The sequence below is a fragment of the Buceros rhinoceros genome, unplaced genomic scaffold, assembly GCF_000710305.1.
Source record: "Buceros rhinoceros silvestris isolate BGI_N320 unplaced genomic scaffold, ASM71030v1 scaffold47289, whole genome shotgun sequence".
NCBI lineage: Eukaryota > Metazoa > Chordata > Aves > Bucerotiformes > Bucerotidae > Buceros > Buceros rhinoceros.
Window position 1 is genome coordinate 1 of NW_010431850.1, and position 10,758 is coordinate 10,758.

At 37.8% G+C, this 10,758-nt stretch overlaps 1 protein-coding gene across 1 annotated transcript in view; it reads right to left on the reverse strand.

The window, feature by feature from the left end:
• Positions 1-3,008: 3,008 nt before the first annotated feature.
• Positions 3,009-10,758, reverse strand: part of LOC104499953 (AP-3 complex subunit sigma-1-like) — a gene marked incomplete at its 3' end in the record, with an annotated part of 11,335 nt that continues 3,585 nt past the window's right edge. Inside the window, exon 4 of the mRNA XM_010143537.1 lies at positions 3,009-3,080. Coding sequence (XP_010141839.1) covers positions 3,009-3,080 — 72 coding nt within the window. The remainder of the gene's footprint in view (positions 3,081-10,758) is intronic.

Genomic DNA, 10,758 nt, shown 5'->3' on the forward strand with positions numbered 1-10,758 from the left:
GTTCCTCCATGTTGAACCCAGGACAGAGCAGAGAGTTTAAGCAAAAGACTGAAGGCGCATGGATACACCTTTTGTATTCTAAAAGAGATCAGACTGTTGAGAACACAAAATTTTCAAAATGTGAAATTGTCATTTTTTAATAATAATTTTGAGGTATTCTTATAAAAATCAAGAGTGTTTCCTGCTCCTGTTCCACGCACTGCCTAAAAACAAGAATGTGCACTTTAACAAATGTGGAGATGGAATGCAAAACAAAAAAAACTCTCCCAGGAAGATTTGGCAAACATATTTTCTTGTCTTGAAGCTGTAGTCTGATTCTGGAGTGTTCACTGTTCTGGTCAGATAATAAACTCTTGGAAGAGATCATGATACTCCCAGGGATACTTCAGTGGGTGCCAAAACCTTGTGGAAAAGTAGAAGTATCTCCTTACAAGCCTAGCTGAATATATTCTAGTGTTTTAGTTGTAAAAGATGCTTATGATAGCTTTCTGTGACATCTTTTCCATCAGAAAGCATTATACTCCTGGGCTCAGTGGAGGAATCAGTGCATGACCAAAATAAACCACCTCCTCCTCTGCAAAATGTTTTGCTCCAGCAATTTTTTTAATAAGTATCTCTCTTGGCTCCAGGATACAAGCCATCACTGGGTCCTGTATAACGATGACTGCATGATGAGGGCAAATAGTTTCCTTCCAGACATGCCATATAAAATGGTACTAAAGAGGCAAAAGTTGTGGAGATTATATAGTTTAACTCTTTTACATTCTACATATTTTTTACAAGAATGGTATTTCTTGTTATTTCAGGCAGTTGTAGCATGAGGATTGGAAGACAGTCACTTCCCACAACTCCATCAAGAACTGAAGATTAACACAGATCAACTCTCATCCAAAAGAGTTAGTCAATCCTCACTTTTGTCAACACCAGACCACTCAAAATACAATTATTTGAAATAGTTCACCCAAAACAGCTCCCACATGTAAGTATCAACTATAACTAAGATTGTGTAAGACAAACATGCAGCAGCAGTTGCTGGTTTTCCCTATCGCACACTTGAAATCTATTAACAAGACAGGCCACAAATACCTGACAAGAAGGTTAATGTGCTGTAACTCAGAAGGCTCAATGCATTTTGCTTCTTCACAAGATGACCTCAGCAGCAGCTTAAAGAAAATTTAATGCTCTAATTTCACTCTCACAGATACATCTTCCTGGTTGGTGGTTTGTTGTTTGGTTTTTTTGTTGTTGTTACAGATCTATGAGAATACTAATGAACTTTTACAAATCGAATGTTTTAATCCTATGTTATGGCAAAAAGTAAGTCGTACAAACCAATTACACCAGAAAAAACAAATAAACAAAAAAAACCAGGATGGGGATGACATCAGATTAGTCACAACTGCACAACTAATGCTACACTGCTGCTGGTAGTAGCCTTGCATTACTGCAGATGTTCAGCTTTCTGTATGATATTCCTTTGGCGACTTAGGCTCAACTTAAAAATCACCGCACTGGTTAATGCCATGATCCAAAACTTTCTAATTCAAGGTTTTACTGATCTTTTATTTTGGAAATGGGTTATTTTTGCTAAAATTTCTTATCACTATTTAGGGTTCACATTTTTCTCAGAGTCTGAAATGCTAACCTAAACATTTAATGGCATTCTCATGCAGTTTTTCAAATTAATCAAATAAATCAAATCAAACACTTAAATGTCATCTTCCCCTTGACAGATAGTTTTCAAGAAGAAAATACCACCTCATATCAAATACAAAGCAAAATATTCTTCAATAAATTTAATGTTTTGAAGAAGTTAGGATCTCCACATTCTATTAGAAAGATGTTTCTCCAGTAAAGTGTAAAAGACTACTTATGTTAAGGAATGCTACTGAATGAAACATGCTACAGAGCAAGAGTTCGACTGCATAGCAGCCCAAGTATTCTACAGCTTAAGATCAAGCTCCTTGCCACAGAACTTTTGCAGTATTTGGGTTCTTTAAGCTCAGAAGCTAATATATAAACCACTTATAAATTGTTTTGTACTTTAATCTGCCATTTTGAAACCGCCAACATGTTCCAGCCAAGCTAGAAATCCTAATGACTTGTCATAAGCATGGTATCAGTTCAAACACCCACCCAAGGTCATTTGCATGTCGCTGTCCTGTCAAGGAAGGATTTCTTCCAAAAGAACTTCCCAATTTTGAAACAAACTTAGTCAGTTCCAAACAGTTATTTCAGATACTTAACATACTACTATTTTGAGTCCCCCTGTAGTGGTTTTTATCTTATTTTCCTTTCACACCTTTTGCTGTTGATGCAAAAAGATGTTCACAGATGCGGAAAGGTGACTGCACAGAAAGCAACAGTAGGCACAAAATGCAACTGAAGGAATGAATTCTGTATATTCAATTCTCAGCATTTTAGGTATTGCACCAGATGTGCCAGTGTCCTTTAAAATAAGACATTACTATAGTAATAGCATTTCTCAAAACTAGATTAATAAATAACATACTTCTTCCTGACAGCTGGGAATATTCAAACAAGATTGTTTCTAAATATTTGAAAAAAAGACATGATGACTCTTTGAAATTTAGAAGAGAAAAACCCATGGAGTATTTAAATTATATAATCATAGCATTTGAAAGGCAGCTGCCAGCCTTAACTGGAAAACCCCATAATGATTTTGGTTCTGAGGAAGAGAACATTTAACCATAAACTAAACAGAACAAATTATTTCTTGGAACTATGACCTACTCTGATAATATTCAGATGTCTCAATTCGACAACTGTGCATGCAATAACACTATGGAAATCTCCCATACTATCTTATTTTTCCTCAGACAGACATATTCCACCATAACTTTCAGGTCTTAAAAATCATACGTTGATAGAAACTGTCTAGACTTCACTGACAATAACAGTAGAATCACTGCAAAATTTAATACCAAGTATCAGTTGAGCCAAATATTTTACTTGACAAGAAATATTACAGGAGATCATCTCAGTACCTTGTCTACATGGAAAATTAAGTCCAGTTCACAGACGTTTTCAAAACATTTGTCTAGTGTTTCCACAAATACCTGCAAAGAGGGGAAAAAAAAAAAGCACACCAGAGGTCAAGCTTTAACAGAAACTCAATAGTTCCATTAAGAGTGAGGTTTAACAAAAGGAAAATACAGAAAATACACAGGGCTGATTTTAAAGCATTAAAAGCATTTACAGAATTATGTGGTTAACATCATTATGTCAACAGTATGTTATATGCAGAGGACAAAAACTGTATGCACAAGTCAGTTCATGTTATAACTCCGCTAAAAGTCACACAGTTTTAAACAATAGTTGCATTTTGAAAAAACAGTAACACCACCTATGCTACAATTTTCTCAGCTATTACTCAAAGCATTCCTTCCCACTTCATTAGAACCCAATTAAGCAAAAATCAGGTAGGGTTTTTTTAATCATCACCATCATTATTTTTATTTTTAACAGATACTACATTGCAGACATCTCCCAGCTAACTAGATCACTGTTAACTTTGCCACAGAGAGACACATGTGCAATGCAAACTGTCAGCATCATGCAGGTTTGTCAGCATTACAGCTTCCAGCAACAAACAGTACAGCAGCTTTCTTTCACCTTGTTTAGACCTGCTGAATTCAGAATGGACCAGAGAAAAGGGTAGCTGTCTTAATGTCACACCTGCTGATCCCATCTGGCATACCACCACATAAATTAAGAAATGCCAAGCAGTTTGTACCCAGGCAAGGAACCCTTTCCCGAATCTAGAATGTAAGTGCACAAAGCACAAAAATACAGCAGCTACTGAACTCCAGCCATGGATGATCTCTGCCAGATACGGACTGCACGTTACCCTGCCCTGCATACTTCTGTAACTGATTACTTTGTGCTCTTGTAAGTCAGTTTCAGCACACTAAAAGCATCCCAGCCCCCAGTGAGGCCAGGTAAAAGATGACTGTACTCGCAACCCCAAAGCTCCTGGATGCCAATCACCATGTGCTTCTTGTGAGTGCTGACAAAGACTCCAGTCTTAGAGAGGTGTAAGCACAGTTCCCTTTATGATAGGTATAACTCCTCCTCATCATCATCATCATGGCTTGGCTTCGCAAACAAAGATCTGGGAAGGGTTTTTCCCACTCTCACTGCACCCTTCAAGCCTGCGCGGTGGATTTTTTAGGTGAGGCACCAGCGTGCGCGGAACTGGCTCCACCCTTTACACCTGAGGTTCATCTGCCAGGGCCTAGCGAGCTTGGATGGTGACAGCAAAGTCCTCGGGTCGTAGGTTTGGTTAGAGTATCCTTCTCTTAGATGATAGATCCTTACAGGGCTAAACGAGCTCCATCTGCCCGGGTTTGGAGCCAGAGTTGTCCTTCTCCTAGGATGGCTGCCCGAAGGCTAGTGAGCCCATCCTGCCCGTGGACACACTTTGTCTGACCCTTCAGTTGAGACCTGTCTGGCTTGGGAGACCCCACCGGAGGCACATGCCACCACCAGCACAGCTCTCAACCTCACAAGGGCACGCAAGCTCCTTCCCCACGACAAGGGGGTGCCCGTGAAAGAGTCGCTGCTCTACCTCCGGACATCACAGACCCGGGCACGGGGCAGCTGGGGGATAACTCCTACTGACTCAGATGAGGTGGGTAGAACCTCCAAGTTAAACACATGCTCAAGTGTGAGAGCTTAGGGTCCTCAAAATTAAAAAGAATTTCTGTAAGAAATTACAGATGTTTTATTAATTTCTAATAAACAAGCTGTGATTTGAGAAAGTTTAATACCAGTTTTATATGTTTCAAGGTTGTTTTGACACAATATGTGTTTAATAAGTTGTCACTGTTGTTTTTTTTTTCCCCCAATCCTAAACACAAACTCTAAAGCAGCAATATGGAAGAAGTTAAATGCCTGGGTTTGATTCTCTCGCTTTTCCACAGTTTATTAATCCCATTGTAGTCTTTGAGAGGAACCAGATTTCAAACTGCCTAGGCCCAGAGAAAAAGAAATTAGAAGACATGTCCTAATGACAAAAAGTCGTTAAAAGGTCTGCTTCTATAGATGCATATTTATGTCCACAGACCCAGTGAAACAGGTCTACTTGACATCAGCCATTTCCAGCTGTCTGCTTGCATATCCAGAAAGACTACTTATGTCTGAATCCCCACTCTCAAATCCAGCTGACGCTATACAAGAGGACCACACTGCTGTGACTATTCCTATTACCATTCTCCACTTTAAAGTCAAACTACATCTAACTGATGTTCCATGTATTTAGAACAAGGCTTATTCTTTAATACCAAAATACCAAATCACAGCTTAAACTAGGAACATAGAGCACTTTCACAGGTAGATTCAAGACAGTAAGGTTCGCTAACAACTAAGGAAATTAATATGCTTCTGTTAAATTATACTGAAGCTATGCGAAGCAGGTTTTTTTTCTTCAAGTAGTTGTTAATTTTTTTGTGATAGCAAGTCTTCTACAAAGAGACACGAGCAAACAAAACCACTTGTATATTAAGCAGAACAAACTACATAGTTCACAACTATGTGCAACAAGACAAATGAGCAGAGATGTTCTCTTACTTCCCTTGTACTTTAGGAGAACGTGGTTACAAGGACAGTGCTGTTTGATATTAGCTGCAGGAAGAAGATTGAAAATAGAGTGTAAATGTAACCTTTATCAAAAGGTTTTATTTACAAGTGCTAAAAGTTTGACACTCTTTTTGAAAGAAAATATTCTTCATGCACATCACAAGTTTGCATATGAATTTACATACACTGACTTTGACATCCACCTAGTTTCTTGGAAAACAAATGAACACGTTAAAAACAAAACCAGCTCAAAAATCCTGAAAAAAGGCCACCACAGATCTGTGTATTTAGTAGCAGTATGTATGGCCACACACTGACAACTCAAAAGTTTTATTCTTGTGACCTTTCTCCAGTTACTAGGACTTCTCCTGTAACAACACTCAATTCACATGGATGATGTTGATGATGAATGTTTACCCATTACACAGTAACAATACCAGAGGCTGAACAAACTCACGGATCTTTGCTTGCAATGCATGACCAGTAAAGCACAGCAAACAATTTTTCATCCAAGAAAAATCAGCTAGCACTGAGTATTCTCCAGAGAGGTTGTTCACCAGCTAAGGATTTCTCATGGCAACTTACGCAACCTTCCATTAATGATGCAGAGTTCACTAGGAGTAACCCCAGCATTGTCAAGGTATACATCTATTACAAATAACTGGTTTTCAAGAGCTTCTTCTACAAGGTAAACCAGATTATTTGCTCTAACATTCCTTGACCTATTTTAATACACCTTACCATAATCAACATGGTAAATAAAATTAGAGCCACTTCCATCACAGTTTTAGTTGAGAGTCTAATGAATTGCACATTACTGCAACCAGTGCTAGAATTTAAGTACTTCAGTAATTACTTCAGATGCTGCAGACTTGTAGATCAAAAAGAAAACACATCATTCCAGTAGACACACGCACCCCCATCATCTCAAATGCACCTTGTGAAGTTATTGGAAAAGAAACATAAATAAATGAGTCAAATAGCAAGAAAATAAAGATGTGTGCACAATGAGTTACTAGCTCCCCCTTGTGCTTTATTTCTGAAAGTATAATCTTTTACAGTTTAAAGAAAAACCCATGCACATCTCCATGTGAGTAAGCAGGGCAAAAAACAATTAAAAAAACCAAAAAGACACCTTTATTTTGAAGTAAATGATTTAACAAAGCCAGATACACACCTGAAGAGTAAAGTATATGAATCAAAATACAAAATTGTTATTGGATATGTACAAGCCAGGAGCAATCTATACTCAGCAATGTCAAAACACAAACTACCACCTTTACTGTGAAGGACTCACTTTCTTAATTAGGCAATACAGACAACAAAGGAAGAAAACATACGCTAATATTGGGAAGACAACAAGGCTAGCCGAAATATCAGAACATCTCATCAAATAAATGCATCTGCTAGATAATGTCAAATACTAACAAAAGCAGGTACAAAAAAATGAAATAAAAATAACAGCAGTGACTCACATCAAGAATATCCTATCCTTCTTCCTAAGCTAAACAACCCAGGTAAATCTTAAGGCAGAATTAAATCAATCTGCCCAGAGAAATTCCTCTCCTTGACTGCTTTTGACTGTTCCAACACTCACTGAGATTCCAACCAGTTTAGAACATTATAGTCTGATCATATAGCCAGTTGTCCATGCTCAAGACTGGTTTCTCTTCTGCTTTAAGAGTTAGCTTTAATCGTCCACATAACATTGCAATGATTTCACATCAACTGCAGTGTTTCCAAGACCCTTCTAAGAGGGAAATCCTTGGAGCACCACTATGTTTTCCCACACTTACACTGACATCCCAGGTTGGTTGGTTTGTTTGTTTATTTAATGTACTCACAGAAGATACAGAGAATGCCAAGGTTACAGTGTAAGGGAAAGACTGTACAAGTCTTGCTCATTAGCCAAAGCAGAAGCGTGTTAGGTCTTTCAAAGAGACCTACCAATAAGGCTTTTTAGGTCAAAATGTTCTTTTTGTTCTTAATTCCTGTCCTTTACTTTCCACCCAACTCTTAAGTAATAGTGTTAATTGATAATTAGCTAGAGATTTTTCTGCCAAAATAGGTATCCCAGTCATAGGCCTATTCCTTTTTTATTTATCATAAAAGCATCTCTGGTCAGGACAGTTTATCTTTAAGAACCGAGAATAACATCTTTCATGAACTGCGCTGCATTTCCCATATGCATCTTACTGAACATTACCTTGCAAGGCTATATACAACTTTTCACGGAAGACGGATTGCACAGACTTAGCGGCTTACTAAGTCAACATGTCTTGCAAGTACAGCAATAGGCTAAAATCCTCAAAAAAGCTTAGAGTTGACATAGGCTTTTAGGTCACAGCAGCTAGTTACATTTTCTTATGTACCTTATTGCCGTATGCCATAAGCTTACACTTCACAGGCTAACAAGAGAGTCTGAAATGGCTAAACTCGTAACGTAATTTACGCTGAACACAAAAGACTGCAAAACCTACCAAGCATGGCACAGATGCTGACCTATCTGCCATTCAATTAATCAAAAACAATAAACAGAATTTGGTGCTTGCATTTAGAAAAATGGACAAAAATTAACAGCATGAAACTGCGTGGTATACAGACACATCTAGCTTGCACACAGTACGAAATCTCAGGCAGAGTCTATGATTTGTAACCCATACAGTGCATTCATTAAGCCTGAGCCAACAATACTTACCTATGAAACAGCTCTGACCTAATGGTGATACAAGTGGCCTTCAAAGATGTATCTCAAGTACTACAACAAAAACTTTATGCTGAAAAGAACTGTAGACTGCCATATGTCATCTAATTTACTACAGATTTATTCAGTTTACAAGACAGAAAACTGAGTTCTAGGTTTACTTCACCTGTTTATTTTCACAAGATCATAAACCGACCCTTTACATAACTACCTACTTAAACAATTCAGTGTATGTATGATTCATAACAATGTCTAGATGGCTTACTCTTACCAGTGTTTTCACTGAACTATAGTAAACAAATACATATAAAAATGGTTCAATACTTCTCAATAAAAAACAGACAAAGCTTATTTGCTTGAATAAACGTGTATGTGTATAGATTGCCAGTCTGCACTGCACATGGGGTTGAGATGTACTAACTCTGTGAGGGCACTTTTCCAGCGTAAGATACATTTAATTCTGATTGCTAGTGCTAAGAGGATTAAACAGATTGTTCTGGTAAGCCAGTCTGGAAATTAAAAATATTTAATTCACCTCTGTATTCTTTCTACTATAATCAAATGATCGAATTACAATGATCTAGAGAAATGAGAATACTGAACAGCTGCAGGTACTGTGGTGAGACACTATTTATAAATAAAATCATGCAGGTCAGAAAAAAACAAAGTATTTCTATAAATAGAAATAGCATTTCTACTACTTCTGCCTCCTTCAAGTAATTGTACTGGCATGTAATTAAACATCAGGAAATGATAATGAAAAAGACATGAAATATAAAGACTGAGAGATTAATCCATCAAAGTACTTCTGGCACAAGAAGCAACAAGATTTAGAGAGAAGTTTGAATTAGGGAGGTCTTAGAGAGCTTGACGGATATAAAAATATAGGTAGTAGCAAGCTCAAGCAATTTGCTTCAACACCTTAACGTAAAGTTTAGTTTACACTGTGTAGCTGAAAATAACTGGAAGCTAGTGATGTGACATTTTAATATACCATAATGAATAAACTCTTAGCTGAACTTGCCTTGCAAAACACAACAGGTCAGACTGATTGACCTAGATAGTCTTTCCTGTCCTTATTGTCTGATATTAAACATAAGATATTTATAATGCCCATTTTATCTGAAAAACATCTGTAAGTCAAATGAATTATTAACATGTTTCTTTTCTCAATTCATAAATATTTTAGAATTTCAAGTAAGGTGACACACTATGCCACAAGCAACTAAGCAAGTCTGTTCAGTGAACTGCGAAGAATAGGATAAGGCTGTTGTACATCTCACTCAGTAACTTGCAGTGTTCAGATACTGTGGAATGATTCTATGAACAAAAACAATGTAAGAACCTGGAAAAAGAGTTTCCTTCCCTGCTACCCACGCAGCCACTCAGAAAGACAATTTGGATCTTCTGTCCAGAAGAACACTAAACACCAAAGAGAGCTGTCCGGAACACTAACTGGTGACTATAAAAGCTATTCATCTCCAAGGAAGATCGGCAGGGAATTGCGAGGCCTTTAAGGTCCAGCACTTTCTGCAGTGAAATAATCAATAGATACAGGCCTATGTCTCAGGACACCACAGATTTTACTCATGTAATACATAATTTCTCTTGATGTACAAGGTTTTGAAAGGCTTAACAGTAAGTGAATCATATATATACACACATCTGAGACCCATTTTATATAATGAGATACACAACTTCAAGTTATGAAATTGTTATTTTCGCCACACTAACAGTTATCAGTGTAATTATTTATGTGCAAATTTCAAGTTGAAAAACCACTGGTGTAGTACTTTCTCTTGACACACAAGCAACTTGTTCATATGACCAGACGTGATTTTTGTTGCTAAGCTGATACAGGCATATTTAACAGTTTAGATCATACATGTTGCACTGGAAGCCATGCAGAAGACATGGTATTCAAGAAGTTAGTGACCTTGAACAGGCCATGTCTGCTCTACTAGACTTGAGAAGGCTGTATCTTATTAAAGTAATCTGTAACACATGTTGCCTTCAGGAAAGGTAAACTGTAGGTGGATCGAGGAGTGGAGTGTATTGATCCTGATCAAAAGACCACTGCATGTTTGTTTAGGAGTTAGTGATCCACATAACACTTAACCCGACTAAGCACAGGCCTGTGCTGCCTGCAGGATAAACTTAGCCAGTTCACTGTAACAGAGGAGCCTGCAGGCACCTCCCACTTACCACCAGTGATTAAGCCATCTGCAAGGCCTTGCCTCTATCTCAGAGTGCGGCAAGAAGTTTGCATGAGAACTTCCTTTAGTTAACAGAGTTGTTTTCTTGTGAGAAAATTATATAATAGCTCAAAAGTTCTAAAAAGGGAGAGCTTCTGTCTGTTCACAGGACCTGCTCTGCACAGAGCAGTGGGAAAATCCAGCAGGGCTCCACTGGATGCTGCACGAACACTGGAATGCCCAGCACTTGAAAGAGTG